This window comes from Suricata suricatta, chromosome 12 (assembly GCF_006229205.1).
Source record: "Suricata suricatta isolate VVHF042 chromosome 12, meerkat_22Aug2017_6uvM2_HiC, whole genome shotgun sequence".
In the NCBI taxonomy this organism is placed as follows: Eukaryota; Metazoa; Chordata; class Mammalia; order Carnivora; family Herpestidae; genus Suricata; species Suricata suricatta.
In genome coordinates this window covers 88,627,028-88,649,450 of record NC_043711.1, presented here as the reverse complement: position 1 = coordinate 88,649,450, position 22,423 = coordinate 88,627,028, and the positions used below count along the sequence as shown (strand labels likewise).

Genomic DNA, 22,423 nt, shown 5'->3' with positions numbered 1-22,423 from the left:
TTTTCATTTCCTAACCAAATAAGAACAACGAAACGACAGAAAGACTGAGGGGAATACATCCTTAAAGATGAGAGGTGTTGTGGATTTTGGGGTATCGTACTGGTGGATAAATGCTGCGGGGGAGTCCCAGCGCAGAGTGCATGCGGGAGCCGTACACGGCAGTGCTTCCTCCGCACAGGGCCCTGGCCGCCTCGGAGAAGGGATGGGAGGCAGACCAGAGATGGACGTGATGATGGAGGGCCCGCCTGCAGTCAGTGGTTGTATGGCGTCAGCTGCAGGCTGACACTAAGCCCTTGCCCTGGGGGGTAGTCTGCGCCTCTCAAGTGGGGACTCCCACGGCTGAGAAGGGGACTCAGGAGCCACTGCTCTGTCTCCGTGCCCATGCCCTGAAAGGAGGCCAGAGGGGGGCCACCAGTGTATGTGGAGTTCTACGCCAGACTCTCTCTCAGGGGTGAGGCTTGGTCTCACCAGCCCCCTCGGCTGTCAGCCCTTGTTCATTTTAAATAGGAGCAATCCACCAAAGACTGTGAGACCGCAGAGGAAGACTAAGCGACATAGAAGAGGAAAAAGGAATAATGGGCAGAACAATTGTCCTCAGAAAAAAGAAGTCCAGGAAAAAAACTTGTAAAGATTTTAAGTTAGCATCCTCAGATTCCAGATGATATTTGGTCTGCAGAAGAAGATTGGGCTATGAAACAAGAGCAGTCAGAAGACAAGAAACAGTTAATGAAAATTTTAAAGGTGTTGCCTAAACTAAAAGAATCCAACAAAAAGAGCAGAGGGAGGAGTAGGGGAGGTGTGTTAGATCTAAATTAATCAGCTTTCATGTGAGGATGTCACCAGCTATCCCTTGCTGTTGACGAAGAACTGGAGGCATGAACACATGGGAGTTAGGGTGGTAACATTCAAAGCCCGTTCATTCTGGAAAGTGGCATTTGGTGCAGAAAGGGATGGCTTGTCATGAAACCCTTCTACATATTTTGGAGTTTTATTTTTATTTGCTTTTATAACTTTTAATAAGATTACTTAAAAATTTTTTAAATGTTTGTTTTTATTTTTGAGAGAAAGAGAGCGAGCAAGGGACAGGCAGAGAGAAGGGCAACACAGAATCCGAAGCAGGCTTCAGGCTCCCTGCTGTCAACACAGAGCCCAACGTGGGTCTGAAACGCCCAAACTGCGAGATTGTGAGCTGAGCTGAAGTCGGATGCTTAACGGGCACACCAAGATTACTTTTTAAAACTTTGCCTTTTCATCTTATAAGTATGTAACTTTTCTTTTCAGGTTTTACTGGGGTAATATCACAAACTAGGATAATTGTTTTGATGGTGCTAATGATACAGTTAAAGGGTCTGAGGACAGGGTAGATGAACTTCTCATTTTGTCTACAGCTGACCACATCTGTATCAGCACAATTTGTTTTGTATTTTATCTTCACAGTCTGTCCCCAACTCAGTTCTCTGTGTATAGACTGAACTAACATGGGTGTTAAATATAACTTAAGTGTGCAGATGAGCTCTTTGGGAATAAGACCCATGTTTTCATTACTGTACGTCTGGGGAGAGGATCAGGGCCTGTGGCAGGGCCTGGACTGGAAGCTTCTCTGCAGGGCTGTGCCTGGAGGGGAGGTGGCTCCTGGGCTGTACCCCCAGCCACGTGATGTCTCTGAAGACAGTAACTGGCACCGCGTGCTGTTTTCGGTTCTGAATTCGGGAATTGTGGCAACTCACTACGGCAATAACTGATTTTTCCTGCCGACTTTGATGGACTTTTTATAAGATTTAATTTGAAAATGGGAGGATGAGTCATTTTGAAATAATGAGGTTTGATAGATAAAAATGTTTAATACCCGGAATCTGTGGGGGCAGAGTAATCTGGGACTCACAGTTGAGCAGTGTTGTGACACATGCCCAGATCTTGCTCCTCGTTCTCAGACCCAGAGCTCCGTTGCCACTTTCAGTTCTAGCAAAGAAGCCAGGAGGGTGGGGGTTGAAGAGGAGGCTATGAGGAAAATTTGAGAAAGGCTTGTCTACGTAGGGCTTTAGTGGAATTCTCTATAAGTAGTTGTTAAAATGTAAGTTCCTGTTTGGAAGGCTCCTAAATTACCTATTTCCCTAATACAAACTACTGGAGAGTAAAACTGTGTACATCTCCTTGGCCAATGAAGCTCTGTGGAAGACAGCATGGGAACTTTGGGGCGAGGCTGGCTAACGGACTGTCGTCCGTTATAAGGGACGGTTGTCCTGCCTAGGTGGTACTGCCTATGGGGGCCCTGGGTGGCTCGGTCCGTTGGGCATCTGACTTTGGCTCAGGTCGTATGACATGGTTTGTGAGTTTGAGCCACACATCGGGTTCTGCGCTGACGGCATGGAGCCAGCTTGGGATTTTCTCTCTCCACATATCTGTCTCTGCCCCTCCTTGAACTGCGCTTTCTTTCTCTCAAAATAAATACATCAACTTTAAAAATACATAGAGAGATAGATGCATGTTTTCTTACTCTTTATTCTTCCCCAAAAGGTAGCATTTATACTCCTTAGCATTTTGCTTTTTCACTTAGCGGTGTAGCTTAGAAATCATTCCATATCAGTTTGTAGGATTCTTAATAGTTTTTAGAGCTACCTAGTACTCCACCGTAGCAGGCCTACGTTATTCAGTCACGTTTCGTCACGTATGTCATTTTTATTAATTGCTGCAGTGAGTAACCTCTGTATTGTAGGAAGTGTATCTTCAGAGTGTATTCCTAGAAAAGGAATGGCTAGATCAAAGAGTATATACATCACAAATAGTTTTGCTACATATTATTTGACCACTGTTGTAGAAGAACCTGGAACTTGAGGGAGCAAGCAAGCATTTATGGACCAAATCCATATATAGATAGAGCAATGTGGAGGTTAAATGTCTTCATTTGATAAAAATCTCAAGCATCAACTTTCCAAAAGTCATTCCAAAGAGGGAAAAAAACACATTTCATGTAGTCTTCCTAGAGGACGAATTCAGGTGATATTTTCTTGTATCCTGTTTGAAAATTCCGTTTATAAGCTTACAAAGAATCTTTTCTTCCTGATACTTATCTTTATCAGAAGAGCTCCAAGAAGAATTTTTGAAACTCAAAATTGATTTGTTGCCAAAGGTAACCTCCAGAGAACCACTTGGAGGTTTCCCAGGTAGAGCATCTTCTTATTTACCCGCAAATCAGCAGGCGTTCGCCAGTCATTGTCCTGTTTTACTGACATGTTTGAGAAGAAGTTCCCTCTACTCCGTAGTACCCCAGCCTCTGGCTAGGAACGTCTCGTAGTGCCCCAGGCTTGACTTTGGAAGTGCCTTACAGTGTCTCCTCCTTACTTTCATTATTTAATGTGATTCTGAAAAATGGAAGGCAGATATAAAATACATACACATCTTGGAGTAAAGATTCATGTTTTGAGGAGGTTCTATTCCTTAATTATGGCTTGAACTTGCTTTAGTTTTGAGTATGAGTTTGTGTTTGAATGCAGTTGAGTTGTTTTGTGTGTGAGCGCGTTTGTAAGATTAAACCTATGGACATATATTAAATATAACTTCTAATGTAATGAATTTATATTTAGTAGATAAAATTGATTTCAAATTTTGGGAGAAAGGATTTCAGGTTTTCTAGATTAAGCAGGACCCTGAGCATGTGATTATTTTGGTGACTCTTAGTATATTAATCAGCTATCTTTAAATCTGTGTCCAAAAAATGAAGGACAAAACTTCTTTTTTTAATGTTTATTTTTGAGAGAGACAGTGTGAATTGGGGAGGGACAGAAAGAGAGAGACAGAGTGCCAGCAGGGTATGGGCAGAGAGAGAGGGAGACACAGAATCAGAAGCAGGCTCCAGGCTCTGAGCTGTCAGCACAGAGCCAGACACGGGGCTTGAACTCACGAACCGTGAGACCATGACGTAAGGCAAAGTCAGATGCTTAACCAACTGAGCAACCCAGGCGCACCCTCCTCCTCTTTTTTTTTTTTTTTTTTAATAGCACAAGGCTTATTTTGTTAAGAGATCTATTTAAATAAAACTGTCAACAACTACGGATTTGTGGATTTTTTTTCCTCTGTATTTGGGTTACTGGAATATTTTGTTCTTAATTTTTTGGTCATTATTTTGAGAGTCAAATAACATTAAAGGAGATTTGAAATTTTTGCATTAATTAAAAGGGAGACTGGGGCTTTAAAAAAAAGGACAGAAAACATATGGTGTTAAAAACAATAGGCTGTGAGTCCGATGAGCTGAGGGCAGGCCTCTGCTGCTGCTCGGCTGCTGACTCTGGGGCCTTTGTGCTTCTAAGCCTGTTTCTTCATCTGGAACATGAGGTTCATCTATCTGCCCTTGAAACTCCCTCATGGGCTTGCAGTCCTAACAGTTAAATGAGACACAGAGCATGTGAGTGCTTTATAGAGTATAAATTTTGATGCGGTTTTCTTAGGAGTATATGCCATGAGATAAATATTCCTTTGAAAATTAGAACGTTTTTAAAGTGTTTCACTTGTGTCTCCTGCCTTTAAGTAGCACGCATGCTTTTTCTTCTGTATTTGAGAGTACAAGTCTCCTGTTAAAAATTGCAGGAGCCCTAGAATTTCATTTCCTCAGTTGGGACCAAAATAATTTTCATAAAGAACTCTCCTGATCAGTAGGCAAGCCAGTCTTCAGCCTGGAGAAACGAGGGTGGGCTGTTTGTGCTCACCCGATTGGGGGTCCGTGAGGGGTGAAGGGCGTTCCAGAGAGAGGCAGGCTGATTCAGCAGCGAGCACTGGTTGGAATTCCTGGCTACAGTTCATCGTGCTGGGTCTCCCATCTCTAAATAAGGCCATTGTTTCCCTCTCTTCCCCCACACCTTCCAATAACTCTCCTGATAGAAAATGCCAATAATTTTGACTCTTTCCTCATCTTCCACATTCTGTCCCTTGCATAGACTTACTGGTTGTATTTCTGCTGGAGCTTTCAAATGATTTTCACCTTTGAGTTTTCATTGGTTGTATTTAGCCTAGGGCTGCATTCCCTCTTGCCTCGGCTTGCCATCCTGGCCCTTGTCACACAGAATGAAATCAGAACTCTGACTGGTATACATACCCTGTTGCTTCGCAGCTCCATTACTTAATGCTTCTGTTCACTTGCCTTGTCATCCATCCTTACAGACTGCCTTTCACTAACTGTGCCCTTAACATTGTTCCTTTCTCTAAGAATGCTGGGGTCGTTAAGAGCAGGCCTGGGTTCACATCCTTTCTTCATTATTTACTAGCCATATTACCCTGGAAATCTTACTGAGCCTCACTTTCTTCTTGAGAAAATGAGGATAGGAATACTATCTGCCTTATAAGATTGATGTGAAGACTAAAGGAGTTAATCCATGTAAAATACTTAGAGAGCTGTGCCTACATATGGTAACTGCTATGTAACTAGTAGCTCTAATTATTATTACTACTACTACTACTATTACTATTCCATGTACATCTCTGCTCAGTTGCCTTTTCCCAAATCTCTCCAATGACGAGTAATCTTAATCCATCCATTGATGTATCCATCTATCTATTCAATAAGTATTTATTGGGTACTTATTATATATAAGGCATAAGACCAAGAATACGAACTTGAATCAAGTACGTACTGTCCTCTAGGAATTTGGAGTCTGGTAGGAGAGATCAGAGAAGTTTAAAATACTCATCTACTCAGCAGATGTTTATGGAAAGTACTGAGGATCCAGGCACTGTGTGGTTCTGAGGCTAATATCATAGTTAATAACTAACTTTGGTGAAAGAACAGAGTTTGGGTACCTTAGGCGAAGCATAGCTGAAGTGGTTTGGGGGTACAGAAAAGAGATTCTGTCAGCTAGAATGGTCAGGAAAAGCTTTTTAGAGGGGTTGCCATCTGAGCAGGACCTTGCAGAAAGGATGGGCCTTGCCAGTCTTCACCTCTCTCCAGAGGCTTTCAACTACTACCTTGGGCTATTGCTCTGGGTGGCCTGTAGGATTTTCATAACCGTAACCTCCTCAAGGGCAGGGACAGATTGTTTTCAATTTGGAATTCCTAGTACTTACTCTGAGTCTTATATAGGCCATTTTCAGTAGAGGATGGTGACAGATTAAGGACATGTCTCTTCCCATGTAACTTAAAAGGTGATTAAAATTATTGACTCTCAGAATCTAGCAATTAAACCTATTAGAGAAAACATTTATATAAACTGAGGTTTTGGAGATGTTCATATTATTTCTTGCCACATTAATCGTAGCCACAGGACTCATGATAGGGGTGTCAAAAAGTGAACTCTGCCTCAAGCCATGTAGGTATTCTTCCCATATTTTGTGTAGTTCTGGGAAGAAACTCTACCCATTAAAACCTACCCCTAGGACAAGAATTCCTTGTGATACCATATCCTTCTGTGATACCATAACTTTGATCACGTGAGAAGTCTTAGTTTTAAAAACTGCCCAAGAGTTTTAATTCTGAATTTCTCCTTGTAGCAAGGAGCAAGGACCAACCCCAGTGGAGAGAAAGAAGAAAGGAAAGAGGAAAAGTGAAACCACAGTGGAGAGTTTAGAGCTGGATCAGGGCCTGCCGAACCCATCCCTGCGGAGTCCTGAGGAGTCCACTGAGTCTACAGACAGCCAGGTACAGCTGTGCCCGGAGCCCTGCCGGGGGTCATGGCTACCACACAGATCTCGCTGACGCGGGTCCTATTGCATTTCTCTCTCCGTCTCCAGCCTACACCCCTGTGTGTAGACCCGGGCTGGCCTTTCACTGTTTTGGTGGGTGAGCACCAAGACCACAGGCTTTCCCCCTAGTATCCTGATCCTTATACTAATGATCTCTTAGGTTTCTTTTTAGTGGTATTTGCTTTCTTCTTGGGAACTAGCATGGTATTAGGCTGTAGAAAGAATGAGTATGGAAAACAGAATTGTGGGGCACTCTGTGTAAGACGTTGGCGGGCTGCTGACTTGCAATGTAGCTAATGCTTTTAAGATTCAGAGGACTGGGCCAGTCTGCATAAGGACATTCTCATAATCCCAGATGCTGGAAAAGTCAGGTGTGTGTGTTCATTTTGCGGAAATAGTAAAGGAAGTTTGGCCAAACATAGAAACAAGGAGTTGCCCACCTGAATGAGATTTTTAAAACTATGACTAAGCATGCCAATGACATTGGTAGGAATTTTCTCCTTTGGTTGAGGCAACCTGTCTGGATAGGAGTCCTAATACTTGAAAGTGCTGTTTCTTCTGATATCCACAGCAGTTTACCTGGGTTATGCCTGCTGCAAGGGGACCATGTAAAATCATCCGACCACTGCACATTCAAGTATCCGTGGGCCCTGGTAGATTCCTAGATGGTCTTTCACTGTAGGAAGGTGTCAGCTTCCGATGTCACAGTGGTAATAAGTAGTAATGTCCGAGGTGTCAGAGCAGAGACCCTCCCCCACCCCCCATCACAGTCTGTGAACTTGGGCTAGCAGCTGTCAGGTGTCCTTGGGCAGGGCAGCCGGCATGTCATGTGGATGGAAGTTGGCAGGGGTTTAAGTGTTTCTAGGGTGGTGATCTGTACATGGGATTGGGGGATAGGTTTTCATATGGAATCCCTCATGTAAAATTAAACGTCATAGAGGTGACATAATGAAGAACTGGTAGGAACACAGAGAGGCCCTGGAGGTATGTTTTAAAAAATAAGGCAGATGGTGTTTGGCTTTTGTTTTTGGTTTTTAAGGTTGAAGGATTGGAGAGTGAGCTAGCTGGTGAATGGTTCCCAGAAGTGTTTCTGCTGCTTCGATAGGTTGTGTCCGTGAGAGGAACCATGTGTTTGTCTGTCTGAGGAAAGCCACTGGGCTGCCTCATTGTCGCATGTTGTCTCTCTAAAAGGTCATGAGTTACTTAATTATAGATGAGTCCTCAGATGGTGACTCATGAATCTTGTTTTGTCACACTTAACGTGTCTCCTTGCATTTCAAGGAGATTCTCAAAGTAAGTCCTAATAAAACTGATATTATTTAGTTTTTAAAGACTATATGGTAAGTAAATGAATTTGACTACAACTGAAACAATGATCTTACTGCCCTAAAATCAGAGCTTCCAGCTGTGCTGGAAGGGACTTGGAAGGTGATAGAATTTACCTCTCATCCCCGTTTTACAGGACTAGAAACTGACTCTGGAAAGGAGCAAGTCACTCTCCTTGATGAACAAGACACATCTCACTGATTCTGAGACCATACCTTCTACTCAGGGCATCTTGGCAATTTGGATCCCCTCCCTCAGCCAGATTTCATTTTGAGTGAATTTAATTCTTAAAAGAGTTGTGTTTAAGGAAGATTGCTTTTGTAAAGTAGGACAGGTCTCCTGTGCATGTTGGTGAGTGTAGAGGAGAGTATTCTTGTCCAAGCTCTTGCCTGTGACTCACAGAGCATGTCTCCGATGGGTGTGTTTGCCCCGCAGAAACGACGCTCGGGACGGCAGGTGAAGCGCAGAAAATACAACGAGGACCTGGACTTCAAGGTGGTGGACGATGACGGGGAGACCATCGCCGTCCTCGGGGCTGGCCGGACGTCCGCCCTCTCGGCTTCTACACTGGCCTGGCAGGCGGAGGTACAGCCTGTGGCTGGGGTGCTTGGCCCCCTTGATAGTTGTTCGGTGGCTCTTCATAGTAACCGCTGCTGATAACCATCATTTGGCTTCCTGGTGCACTTAGAGTGAAGTGCATTCCCTTTACGGTGCCCAGCAGGGCCCCCTCCGTCTCAGCAAATTCGTTCAGCATATAAAAGACTTTCTCCCCACTCCCTAGCCTTGAATTAACAGTTCTTTCCCACCTTCTGGCCCTGGAATCCCTTCTTCACATGCATTACATGACTTGGCTCATCATCTTGTAAGCGAAAATGGTTTTTTCTGCAGAGAGGTCTTTCTCTGGTATTTGGAGTAGATCCTTGCCCCTGAGCCCCGTGATTCTCAGTTTCACTCCTTGTCTGGCTCTTTCATAGCACGTGCCACAACTGATCATTGTATTCTGATTTCTGATTTCATTTATTTCTTTGTCTCTACCATCAGAATGTGAAAGTCTGATACATATTAGACATTCAGTGAATGAAATCACGCGTGCACGAGTAATTACAGTTGCAACTAGGATTCAACAAGTGTGTATTTAGAGTCTGTGCAAGTCCAGGTCCTGGGATACAAGGATGAGTATCAAAGCTTGGCTCTGGCTCTAAGAAGAAGGGGCTTATGGCTGTACTAACACTGTGATAAGTGTGGCCTTAAAAGAATGCATTAGATACAGTGGCTACACAGAAGGGGGAGTGGACAGGAAAGGGGGAAAGGTCAGGATTCTCAGAAAGGCATTTCCAACGTGAACTAAAGCCCACAGCCTGGATGGTACCATGGGCTGTGGTGTGATAGACCAGCTTGGCTGGATGTTGGGATCTGATCTGAGGAGCAGGGGAGATGAGCATTGAGTGCTAGAAGGAGTCACATTATGCAGGCCCTAGATGATAGCTAAGTATTTGACCTTAATACTGCAGAGCAAATAGTAGGGGGGGAGGGGACATTGAGGGTTTCTGCAGAGAAGCAGGATGGCCTTGTTTGTATTTTAGGGATTTCCATTGGCAGCGATCTCAAGGAGGAAGAGGGACCTGATACCCAAATGCTAGAAGGAAGAGAGGTGAATTTTGAAAAGGAGGAGGTCTGTGCCAAGGAGCTTACAGGGAAGGCATTAGAAACAAAAGAAGAAACAGGCTGTGCACAGAGGAAGGGCATCATTGCCAGCAGCACGTTCTGGAACACGGGCTGGCTGTGGTTGTGGCCTCCCTGTCGCTGACTTGGCGGAATTCACGCTCTGCGTATGCGACAGAGCACAAACACCTGTCCTTCCTCCCGGGCACCAGGGTGGCTTAGTGGAGCGGGTAATACTTTATCTGTCTAAACCACCTTGCCTCCAGCTTCAAGCATTTCACATAATTTCACATGTCCTTTCGCCCTGTGTTTGCACGGAGAGTAGCTAGGAGGAGGGATCATCATCCCTGGTTTGACAACCAAGAAGCAGGCACAGAACAGTCCGGGTCATGGAACACCCCAGTGGCAGTCGACCAGTGACTGGCATCTAAGAGTTGATTTCAGGTCCCTTTGCCAAGAGTAGTCCAACCAATGAATGCAGCGCTTAATAGAATAATAATTTGATGTGCTGCCTGTGCAGTGCTCTTCCAGCAAATAGTTAAGAGTGGTCCTGGAGAGACTGCCATGAGGCGATAGGATTCTACTGCTTTATAATGGGTTTTCCTTCCTTGGAGATTTTATGGTTGGTTTGGTAGTTAAAACACTAGAAGGGAATTTATTTTCTCCTAGTAGCCGTTCAGCCCGTCATTAACCATATTTCAGTTGTTGTTATGACTTCTTTCGTGGTACCTGAAGGGCGGCTTTAGCTGATCTGACAGAAATAATTCAGGAAATTTTATGTATCTTAACAAGGCTCTTTTTATCCTCTTTAAGGCACATGAGAGAGAGCGCTAATCTATGGTGAAACATAAGACAGAGTCTGAATTTGCATTAGTTAGGCCTCAAAAATGGTTAGGAAATGCACGCAGAACGAGGCCTGGCCTGTGGCTTTGGCGAGCACATGGATCCGGCCTGTGTGCCCTGGGCGGGGCCTGCCCTGCAGTGTAGACAGACGGCCTGCAGGGGGACCAGGTGGTTCTAGGGGGAGGCCTCTCCTGAGCCAGTCGCTGTTGCACGTGCCTCTGGTTTACGTTTCAGGCTTCCTGGTGAGGTTTGCATAAAGATTTCCCAGGCTGATGCAGAGCCTGAAAGTCCTGAAACTCCTCTAGGATTCCAGGCAGTCAGTACCCAGCGGCACAGAAAATCAGTTGAAGACTCCGAGGCCTTTTCTTGTGCCCTCCGGAGGCCCCTTGGATGGCTGGCTGGCTGGCTGCCGACTGTAGCTCGGGGCCAAGAATGGTGTGGAGTCACCAGTAGCAAGGCCATGCTGCTGGTTCGCTGCATTTCTTGGGCGGTGCCTCCTCAGCATGCCGTGCCTGCTCTGTGGCCCTGGCCAGCCCCGAATTGCAGCCTCAGCACTGGTTATCTAGCGGGGAGGGGCTAGAAACACGTTTACACGTGATTCGAGGTAGGCCAGGACTGGCATGCTAGCCGGCCCTGCTCTGGAGCCAGAGGGACAGTCCCCTGACTGGGATACGGGAATCCGGGCAGGAAATAACTTTCCGTCCTCACTGTGACTCTTTGCTTTCTTACTCGTTGTCAAATGGATGTTGGTGCCTGGAATGGAGACAGACGTTCGTGGTGGTTGTGTAGATTTTTACAAGGCTGTCTCAGTTTCTGCCCCCCACGGTTGGTGCAGTTTGTGTGATTTTGCCTTTTAGAACAGAGGGCTTTAATCTGAATGAGACTTCAACCCCCGGTGCCCTCCTGTGCCTCTGTGTCTCCGAGGCCAGCGCCCTCGGCTTCGTCCGGCCTTTTGCTGTGCCTGGTGGGCTGAGCCTGGTTGTTTGCTTCCCCAGAAGTCCCGTTCCCCCGAGCTGCTCTGTGCTCTGAGGTAGTTGCTTCTCAGCTCCTATATTAAATCAGAGCTGCCTGATTTTTGTTTTAAATGCGACCGCATTCTACTTGTTTACATCCTTTTATTCTCTACCTCATTCTCGTCAAATGCTTTTGCTCTACTAACGCTGGTTACTTAGGGTTCCGTATATGCATCCTGTTTCCTGTGGACTCAGTCTCTATCCTTCCGGTTCATTTCAGCTTTCCTTCCTGCTCCTTGTCCTCTTGCGACCCACCATTCCTTAGGGCCCAGCTAAAACCTCCCCTGTTCTGTGAAGTCCAACCTGCTCTTGCTTTTTGCATGCTTGTTGGACTTATGGTTGCTGTCACACCAATCAGAATTTAACCTGGGACATTTCTAAAAAAAATGTTTGATGTTGCTTTCCCTACAGGAATGTCAGCCCCTGAGACTGGGCATCTCACATACTTGGTGATTCGGAAAGTGATTTGCTTCTTGCTAGAACCTCTCCCTTGTGGTTAGCTAAATAGAACTAAATCGGGTGGTTGATTCAGGTTGGGGGTGACTAGGGTTGAAAATGTTTGAAATTTTCCCTAAGAAAAAAATTTTAGTTATAGGAGTCTCTGACATGAAAGAGAATGAATTAAAATGGCCTTCTTTGAAGGATAATTTGAGAAAATTCCAAGTAGCTGAGAACAGATGGCTGTTAGGGAAGTGTGTTTGGCAAGCAGATTTAGTTTATATCTGTGTGTATCTGTATACACTGAGTGTTGATACACACATGGTCGTGCTTATGCACAATCTCTGTTTAGAAGATTCCTGATTTTCTGGTTTCCGCCCTACTTTGATGTGTATTTTGGAAATGCTACTCCCTTTTCCTTTTATTAGGATAGAGTAGAGCCTGCTCACAGTATTTTGATGAAAATCAGTCTTTTTTTAAAGGAATTATTCTTTTCTCCTTTTTCTTTAATTTTTTTTAAAAAGTTCATTTATTTATTTTGAGAGAAACAGCACGAGTGGGGGGAGGGCAGCTGCAGAGGGAGGGGGAGGATCCCAAGCAGGTTCCATGCCCAGCGAGGAGCCCAGTGTGGGGCTTGGCCCCACAAACTGCAAGGTCATGACCTAAGCTGAAATCAAGAGTTGGTCACACAGCCAGCTGAGCCGCCCAGATGTCCCTGAAGCCTTTTGTCCTTTTAATGCTCAGAGTGAAGTTCTATCGTTTCCTGTCCGTGTGTTAATGTTTCCTTGGATCTGGCTGGTCCTAGTAAAAAACCCCACATAGCAATCAGATTCCTACCACTAAAACCCATCTTTTTCTATTCTTAACGGCAGAGAAAAGGGTAGAAACGTTTGGAGCAATCTGGTATTGAGGAAGACACCATTGTTCCTGTCAGCACGTGCACACACGTATGCGTGCTCCCCGGTTAGTCTGGGTGCTGCAGACTTGGGGGTAGGTGGGAAAGGTAGTCCGCAATTATGAAAGTTCAGTGCTGGGTAACAGGGATCTAACTTAGATGTCCCTGCACTTTTAGAGCCCCTCCTAAATTGCCCTGTCTTAAATTGTGCGATTCCTGGCAGATTCTCGGCACTTGCTTTATGCTGATATTACCATTTGTATTGCAAAGTCTCTTAATGTTATTTATTCAAAAATACTTCTTGAGGACCTGCTACCTGCCAAGGAATGTTTTGTGCTGAAGATAACATCAAGGAGCAAAAGAGGCAGAAATCCCTGCTCTCCAGAGGGAGCAGCATACAACAAATGGAGAGGGGGCCTGCGAAATCCATGCAGTGCATCCCTTCCTCACATTTGCTGGATTCTGAACCTCGTGGCTAAGCTCCAAGTTTCCAAAAGGTGGAAATAACTAGGTAGAGGCTGGGAATAAACCTAAAAAATAATAAAATTGTGTAGTATATCAACAGTGGTAAGTGCTATGAAAAAAAATCAGGAAAAAAATCAAGGGAGGGGTGATGTGGAATTGAGGAGGGAGGGTTGCCATTTTAATTAGGGGGGTCTGTTTTGGCCTCGCCAAGGTAACATTTGAGCGAAGAATTGAAGGCAGTAAAGGCGTGAGGGAAGCTGAGAGAGAGAAGGGCATTTTAGGCAGAGGGCATAGCCTACACAGAGTCTCTGCGGTAGGAACAGGCCGCTAGTGTACGTGAGGAGCAGACAGGGGCCCTGAAAGGTAACGAGACGGGACAGTTGGTGAGCGCTAGCAGGGTTTTTAGGCCTTTGAAAGATGTTTGGGTTTATTCTGAAAGAGAAGCCTTGTGAGCAGATTAAGCAAAAGAGCGACATTATTATGGCAGTTCTGAGTGTTGTATTGTGAATAGACTAGTTGGGCAGGAGTGGAAGCAGGGGAACTAGGCAGTAGGCAGTTGGGAATCATCTGGGTGAGAAATGAAGGTGATTTAGACCAGGGTAGAAGCAGTGGAGGGTGAGAACTTGCTGAATTCAGGACATATTTTGAAGATACAGCCAACATGATTTCTTGGCTAATCTGACATGGTGTGTGGGGAGAATGGGGGAATCAGTAATTACACCAAGATTTTTGGTCTGAACACCAAGTAGGATAGAATTCCCTGTCACTCTGTTGGGAGAAAACTGTAGATGGAATGGGTAAGGAAGGGAAGTGGGCTAGCGTAGCAGGAGCGTGCATTTTAGACACTTTAAGTATGAAATACCTCTGAGATATTCAGGTAGAGATGGCAGGTGTATGCCATATATATTAGACATAGGAGTCTGTGAATTGAGGAGCGGTTCATGAGCTGGATCCATAAACGTGGCTGACGTCATGATGTAGCCCTTACCTCAAACCGCAAGACCAGATAAGATCACCAGGATAATGAGTATAAATAGAAAAGAGTAAAAAGTAGGCCCTAGGGAGTTCCCGGAATGAGAGTTGATGTGGGAGGATCCCTACTTCCAGGGAAGACCCAGTAGTTCATGGCAGGGCAACACCCACTGCGCGGGGGAGAACGTATCTTTAAAGGCATCAGATATCTGTGGAAGCAACCAGGATTAGATGAACGAAAATTCCAGACAGTGATGAGCTATTACTAGATGAACCGACAGTTGTGGACTGTGTCTTCTTTGGAAACCTTCCTCAATTCTAGGTGTGGGCTGAGGATCAGGCTTGGCTCAGACAGACTCTGGGTTGAAGAGAAACCATCACCATCTGCCCCTCCTGATGAAATGATTGGAAACTAGAGGAATCCCCAAAGCAAACAGCTTTCACCAGGACAATGCGGAGTTCTGGGGTAGCCCAAGAAGTTAGTGGCTCATCCAGAAGGCAGACTGAATGAAATCTCACAGTCTCATGGTACTTAGAGGGAAACTCTCACTAAGGGGATGGGCTTAATGTAGAAAAACTAACTCTCCCTGAAGATAGGTTTTTTAGAGGGGCAACGGGGTGGCTCAGTCTGTTAAGTGTTTGACTTGATCTCTGCTCAGGTCATGATCTGGCGGTCCATGAGATTGAGCCCCGAGTCAGGCTCTGTGCTAACAGTGCAGAGCCTGCTTGGGATTCTCTTTATCCTTCTTTCTCTCTCTGCCCTTCCCCTACTCACACTTGTTCTCTCTGTCTGTCTCTCTCTCAAAATAAATAAATTAAACTTTGAAAAAGGGAGAGAGAGACTTTTAACCTACTTGGGATTGGAGACTCTAGGGCTCAGGAGTAAAAAGACCTGCCACATCCAGTTGGTGACCTAACAGTAACCCAGACCTGACCCAGTTCAGTGTCTCATGGGACCCAGGGACCACCGCCTGCCCCAGAGAAAATAGGAAATAGTTGTGGAAAATATTGTTAGGAGCTGCTATGGTTCCTTTATTCACAGTATCTACCATAAGTAAAAAAAAAAAAAAAAAAAAAAACTATTGGACATTGGAGGAGGCTGGGGGAAAATGTGACTAAAAAGAGTAATATATAATAGAAGCAGACCCTAAATGATCCAGATATTGGACTTAACAGAAAAGAACTTTAAAATAACTATGATTAACATGTGAAAGAAAATAAAAGGTGAGCCAAAGTTTTAAAGTGAAGAATTGAGAAATGAATCTGTAAAGAGACTCAGATCAACAGTATGCACTGAAAATTCCAATTTAAAAAAACTTAGAACACAGTGGATGACATTAAATGCAGATTAGGGGGGGTGGCTTGATTGGTTAAGCATCCAACTTGGGCTCAGGTTATGATCTTACAGTTCTTGAGTTCGAGCCTCGTGTTGGGCTCTGTGCTGACAGCTCCGAGCCTGGAGCCTGTTTCATATTCTGTGTCTCCTTCTCTGCCCCTCCCCTGCTCACACTCTGTCTCTTTCAAAAATAAACATTTTATATATATATATATACACACACACACACATATACATATATATACACACATATCTAAAAACGTTTTATTTTTTAAGATATAATTTTTAATATTTTTTAATGTTTTCTTTATTTTGGAGAGAGAGAGAGAGCGTGAGCAGGGGAGGGTCAGAGAAAGAGGGAGAAATAGAATCTGAAGACCGGCTCCAGGCTCTGAGCTGTCAGCACAGAGCCCAACGTGGGGCTTGAACCCATGAACTGTGAGTCATGACGTGAGCTAAAGTCAGACGCTTAACCGACTGAGCCATCCAGGTGCCCCTCTAAAAACGTTTTAAAATTTGAAAACGTTTTAAAAAATTAAAATAAAATAAAAATCAAAGCAGATTAGATACAACAGATGATTGATGACTTCGAAGACAAATCAATAGAAAATTTCTGAACTGCCACATAGAAAAAAGAATGTAAAGAGCAGAAGAAAGCATGTGAAACAATTGGGGTACAGTGAAAAAGTGTAATGTGTGTATCTGATTTGAGTCCCAGACATGGAGGAGAAATTGGAGCAGAGGAGTGGTTGATGATAAAAGTAAATGGCCAACAACCCCCATAAACTGATGAGGATATCAGCCAATACTTTCAACATCAGGTAACTCCCAGGCAGGGAAAATACAAAAACAAAAACTGTACTCATGCATATCTGAAACTATAGAAAACCAAAGACTTAAAAACCAGTATGTAACAACTGACTACTATTATTATATTAAGTGCTACAATATTGAATGGTTTCCCCCTGAATTTGGGAATAAGAAAAAAAAATTCCACTATTATCATTATATTCAGAAATGCAGGGGGTGCCTAGTAGCTCAGTCAGTTAAGCGTCCAACTTAGGCTCAGGTCATTCATGATCTCACATTTTGGGAGTTTGAATCCTGTGTTGGGCTGTCTGGTATCAAGGTCGAGCCTGCTTCAGATCCTCTGTCTCCCTTTCTCTCTGGTCTTCCCCATCTTGGTCTATCAAAAATAAATAAACATTAAAGAAAAATTATATGTAATATAAAATTTTTTTAAATGCACTGGAGGTTTTCACCATTACTATAAGGAAAATGAAGAAATAAAAAGTTTAAAAATTGGAACAAAGAAGTAAGTTCATTATTTGTAGATGACATGACTGTGTGTGTAGAAAATTCAACAGAATTAACAAACCATTAGAATTAGTAAATGTGGATTTAGCTAAATTGTTAGATACAAAGACCATGTACAAAAACATCTATTTTATTTCTATGAACTAGCAACATGAAATCAGGAAAGGAAAATGTAAAATGCCATTTGTAACATCATCAAAAATATTGGATATTCTGGAATAGCTCTCAAAAGATACAGAATCCCTCTTTAAATGAAAAGCATCGCTGAAAGAAATTCAAGAAGACCTAAGTAAATGGAGCAATATTCAGTATTGTTGCATGTATTCAGTATTGTTAACATGTCTGCAATTCACTCCCAGTCAGAATCTAAGCAGGGTGTTTTCTGGTAGAAATTGACAATAGAAACACACAAGACTAGAAAAGCCAGGCAGTCTTTACAAAGAGTTAAGTTGGAAGATTCACTGTAATCCAGACTTTTAATCAAGCTCCAGTAATGAGACCAGGTAGTGTTGCTATGGGAATAAGTAGGCCAGGGGGGCCAAGCAGCTGCGCTGCTCAGGAGGGCTCCAGCCAGCCCCGCGTGGCTGGTGAGCGCTGTAGTTACCGCTAGTCTGATTGCAGATGTGCTTTCAATGCGGATTTTAAAGACTTAATGAATGAATGAATATAAAGTATTTCATTAATAATTTTACCTCAGTTACGCATTGAAATAATAAATTTTTGGATATATTGCTTTAAATAAAATATATTAAAGTTCATTTTATTTGTTTATTTTTACTATTTTCATTTTTAGAGAGAGCACGAGAGGGGCAGAGGGAAAACGAGAGAGGGAATCTCAAGCAGGCTCCCTGTTCAGCACAGAGCCCAACATGGGGCTCAATCCCACGACCCTGGGATCATGACCTGAGCCGAAATCAAGAGTTGGATGCCCAACCTAACTGAGCCCCTATTTTTACTTTGTTAATGTGGCTCCAAGAACATTTTAAATTACTTTATGTGGCTTACTGAGTGACCTTGGTAGAAGCAATGGTTCAACAAGACACAAGAATGTATAAAAGAAAAGATTGATAAGGTAGATTATGTGAAACTTCTGTTCATCAAAAGACACATTTATAGAAGCAAAAGGCAAACCGTAGAATGGTAGATAATATTTGTAAGCTGTGTAACTGACAGGACTCCTATTCAGAAATGTATAATGAACTCTTATAATTTTAAAAAAGGACAAGTTTTTAAATCAGCAAATGACTTGAACAGGAGCTACATAGAGAAGTTATCCACATGGCCAATAAGCATATGAAAAGGTACTCAGCATCCTCAGTTAATAGGGGGATGGGAATTAAAGATGTGAATTTAGCCACAAGATTGGCCAAAATTTTAAAGACTGACGACACCAAGTCACATTGCTGGTGGGTGTAAAAATTGTTAGAATCACTTTGGAAAAAATTTTGACCTCATTCATTAAAACAAAACATACAATTTACCTCATAACCTAGCAATTCCCCTTTTCAGTATATATCCAAGATAAATGACTGCATTTGTCCACCAAAATATATACACTGTATATGAATGTTGGAAACAACTCAAATATTCCTCGACATTGGATAAATAAATGGTAGTGTATTTATACAACAAAATACAATGCAGAAATACAGAAGAATGAACCACATACTATGTAGTTCCATTTACATGACGTTTAGTAATGGGCAAAATTAATCAGTGGTAGTAGAAGTCAGAAGAGTGGTACTTCCAGTGTGGGCACAAGAGACTCCCAGAATGTTAGGAATGTTATGTAACTTGGTCTAGGTGGTGTTTATACAAGTGTGTGTGTGTGTGTGTGTGTGTGTGTGTGTGTGTGTGTGTGTGTGTATGTAAAAATTCATCAGTTATCCCTTGAGATCTCTATGTACTGTATGTATGCCGAACTTCAATAACTTTACATTGTTATGTTAGCATATCTGGTAGTTACTTGCTGAGGAGGACTGTAGCTCATCTATTTCTGTAAGACTAGTGAATAAACATAAAAGACATTAAATAATGTGAAAGAAATTTAGGAAGGCGAGGAAGTTAGGAAGTACAAAATTAGGCAGGAGGTTGGTTCATTCATCTACTTTCTCTTAACTGGCACCTGTTCCTTTGTTGGCTGCAAGGTTGGGGTAGTGATCTTCAGTTTAAGAAGGTATACCTGGGGGCGCCTGGGTGGCTCAGTTGGTTGAACGTCTGACTTCGGCTCAGGTCATGATCTCACGGTTTGTGGGTTCGAGCCCTGCACTGGGCTCTGCTGACAGCTCGCTCAGAGCCTAGAGCCTGTCTTCCGATTCTGTGTCTCCTTCTCTCTCTCTGACCTCCCCTGCTCACACTGTCTCTCTCTCTCTCTCAAAAATGAATAAAACATTAAAAGGAAAAGTACACCTGGCTCTGGCTCTGGCCCTTTGCTGTTAGCCCTCCTGACAGTATTGGCTAGATCCCAGTGTATGAAGAAGGAGGAGACTTTTTTTTTTTTATCTTTTATTTATTTTTGAGAGAGAGAAAGACAGCATGAGCAGGGAACAGACAGAGAGAGAGAGACACACACACACACATAGGATCTGAAGATAGGCTCCAGGCTCTGAGCTAGCTGTCAGCACAGAACCTGACGTGGGGCTCGAACCCACGAACATGAGATCATGACCTGAGCCAAAGTCAGACGCCTAACCGACTGAGCCACGCAGGCGCCCCAGGAGGAGACTTTTAATTAAGTGACATAGATTATTAACTGCAGTGTGTGGCACTGGTGAGTTTGATGCTTTACTTCGTCAAGTATTTCCTCTCTCTTCCTCTTCCTTGTATTTAGTATTAGCAAATATATACTAGTCCTCCACCAGTGCCTGGCCTTCTCAGGGCATCAGCGAGAATAGGAGATAAAATAAGGATCCCTGCCCTCAGTAGGTTTCACTATAATAGAGAAGATGGGCAACAGCCACCTGCCGCTTCCTCCTTTCCTTACTTGTGCTTCAGAATCAGGCAGAACAAACACTTGAGCAGAAAAACAAAAGCTTAGTGTGTATCCCCATCCCTTCCTCCTGTGTGGTAGGCACAGTTTACTTGTCTTCTTGTTGAGCAGTGGGAGAAGACTCTTGTCACTTTGGATTAACTTTGGCATGGCACCTAGCACCATGCCAGGTGACTAGGGGAATGTAATAAATATTTGTAACCTTTGGGAGCATCTGCCATTGCCTGCTGATCCCCATACTTCTTTTCTACCATCTGCCCTTGTCGTCTTTTTTTTTATTTCTTTCTTTCATTCGTTCTTCTAGTTCTTTCCTGGGGAAAGCTTGATTTTAGGTATCTTAGAAAATATGTTCTCTGTAATGGTATGACTGTGGGACAGGTGAGTCCTAGAATGGGTAGGACTAAAAACAGTGATAATGCAGCATGAAGTCATTCTTTTGGGAAGTTCTGATCAGGAACCCAAGTTATTTTGGGAACTCGGGCTATTGTGATGAGCCACCTTCTCATATTCTGTTCTGAGTCTCCTGTTGTGGGCAAATACTAGATCTGGGGAGGTCAGAGAGTACATACAAAACCTCTGAAATAGAACGGCTCAAATCAAGTCTTAGAAAGAACATCAAATGTGAGTATTCTGACCCAATGCACCCTTTTTAAGTTTGTAATTTATTTTTTTAATGTTTATTTTTGAGAAATAGAGAGAGAGTGAGAGACAGAGCATGATCAGGAGAAGGGCACAGAGAGAAGAAGACACAGAATCTGAAGCAGGCTCCAGGCTCTCTGCTGTCAGCACAGAGCCCGATGCAGGGCTCGAACCCTTGAGCTGTGGGATCATGACCTCAGCCGAAGTTGGGTGCTTAATCAACTGAGCCACCCAGGTGCCCCAAGTTTGTAGTTATTTAATCAAATACTCTGTAGGGAGATTTTGTTGAGATCAGGAGCCTAGAAATGTTGATGTGTAGCTGGGGTAGAAACAAAGAAATTAATTTGTTTTTAGGTAGGATTTATAGTCAGAGGATGATCGGTGAAACAGCCATTTCCAGACACAGAAGGGAAAAACTGTATCATTTAGTAGAGAATAATTATGCCTTTCATTTGCATAGTGCTTACTGCTCCAAAAATATTTTCACATACCTTTTTATCCTTCCAGTAACCCAGTGAGGTAAGTATATTTAACTACTATTTTAATAGATTTGGAAACGAAGAGGTGTTAATTGCCTTACCCAAAGGCAGTAGCTGGTAGGTGTTAGAATTAGGACTCTGGTTTTAAGGCCCCCAGACTCCTTTCGTTACACCTTTTCTGAAAATTTTATGCAGCAACATGTAGGCAGGTTTGGCAGAAAAGGGAAGTCCTAGGACCAATTTTAGTGATGCTAAAGGCAGATCTGAAACTAAGAGTCTGAAAAGCAGCATAACTTCTCCACTTGAGTGGAGGGGAGGTGTTAGGCTTGTGCCCAGAGGTTCAAATGCTTGTGATCTTTCGATCACTCTGTGGACTGGTAGGGAGGGATCCTCAGCACTCACCGGTGAACTTCCAGACCAAGTAGTACGGGCCCCAGCATCTCCTGCAGAATTATTTCTTGGATTCTGTGGTGCCAGTAATTTTCTTTCTTCTTAACCTCTGTCTCCAGGAGCCTCCAGAAGATGACGCAAACATCATTGAGAAGATCCTGGCATCTAAGACCGTCCAGGAGGTGAGTAGCTTATGTGTCAGCTCTTCTATCACAGTTTCTGTTGTGAAAGAGGTTTGGCTAGAGAACCTGGGATGGGCCTGATTGGCCAGAATGAGAGCAAAGCAGAATGTTGTCTGGCTGGTCATTCTTTTATTTTTTTTATTACTTATTATTCTTACTCTCTTGGAAGATTTAGATCCTAAATTCTTAAATATTTGAGTATAGCCCCAAATAATTTTTTCCTTCATTGTAATGCTAGCAGAAAGTATTTGTCCCTTAGCTGCTGCAGCCCAGGGAAGGTCCTCAGGGGACCAAGAAAAAAACATGGAAATAGAGTCGTATTGAAAACATTTGAAACCTGATGAGTGGATCAAGAGATGTGGTATATATACACAATGGAGTACTACATGGCAATGAGAGGGAATGACATGTGGCCCTTCGTAGGAAAGTGGATGGACCTTGAGGGTGTCATGCTGAGCGAAGTAAGCCAGGCAGAGAAGGACAGAAACCATATGTTTGCACTCATAGGTCTAACAGGAAATATTCAGAATGATCTAGCTTCAAGAAAAGCAAGCAGTTAGTAGTGCTTAAGAAGAATTGATTCAGTATCTAACGGATAGTTGATACCTGTCACAACACAGCATTTTATATACTGTTAAGTGAAACTACAATACAATCTAAGTTTATTTTGGGAGTGTTTGCTGTATAATTGGATTTAATGAAATGTTTAGAGGTGCAGTAGGCATGACTTTGAGTAGATAATGAAAGAAAATGCAAAATGCAATCGATTCATGATGTGGTTTCATCTTAGCTTGGGCAAACCATGCAGTAT

At 43.3% G+C, this 22,423-nt stretch overlaps 1 protein-coding gene across 4 annotated transcripts in view; it reads left to right on the top strand.

Annotated features, from left to right (window-relative positions):
- CHD6 (chromodomain helicase DNA binding protein 6) overlaps nt 1-22,423 on the top strand; it is a 151,056-nt gene that overhangs the window by 33,410 nt on the left and 95,223 nt on the right. For all 4 annotated transcript variants that reach the window (XM_029915998.1, XM_029915996.1, XM_029915997.1 and 1 more), the window contains exons 4-6: nt 6,475-6,622; nt 8,428-8,577; nt 21,550-21,612. In XM_029915998.1, the coding sequence (XP_029771858.1) occupies nt 6,475-6,622; nt 8,428-8,577; nt 21,550-21,612 (361 nt within the window). The remainder of the gene's footprint in view (nt 1-6,474; nt 6,623-8,427; nt 8,578-21,549; nt 21,613-22,423) is intronic.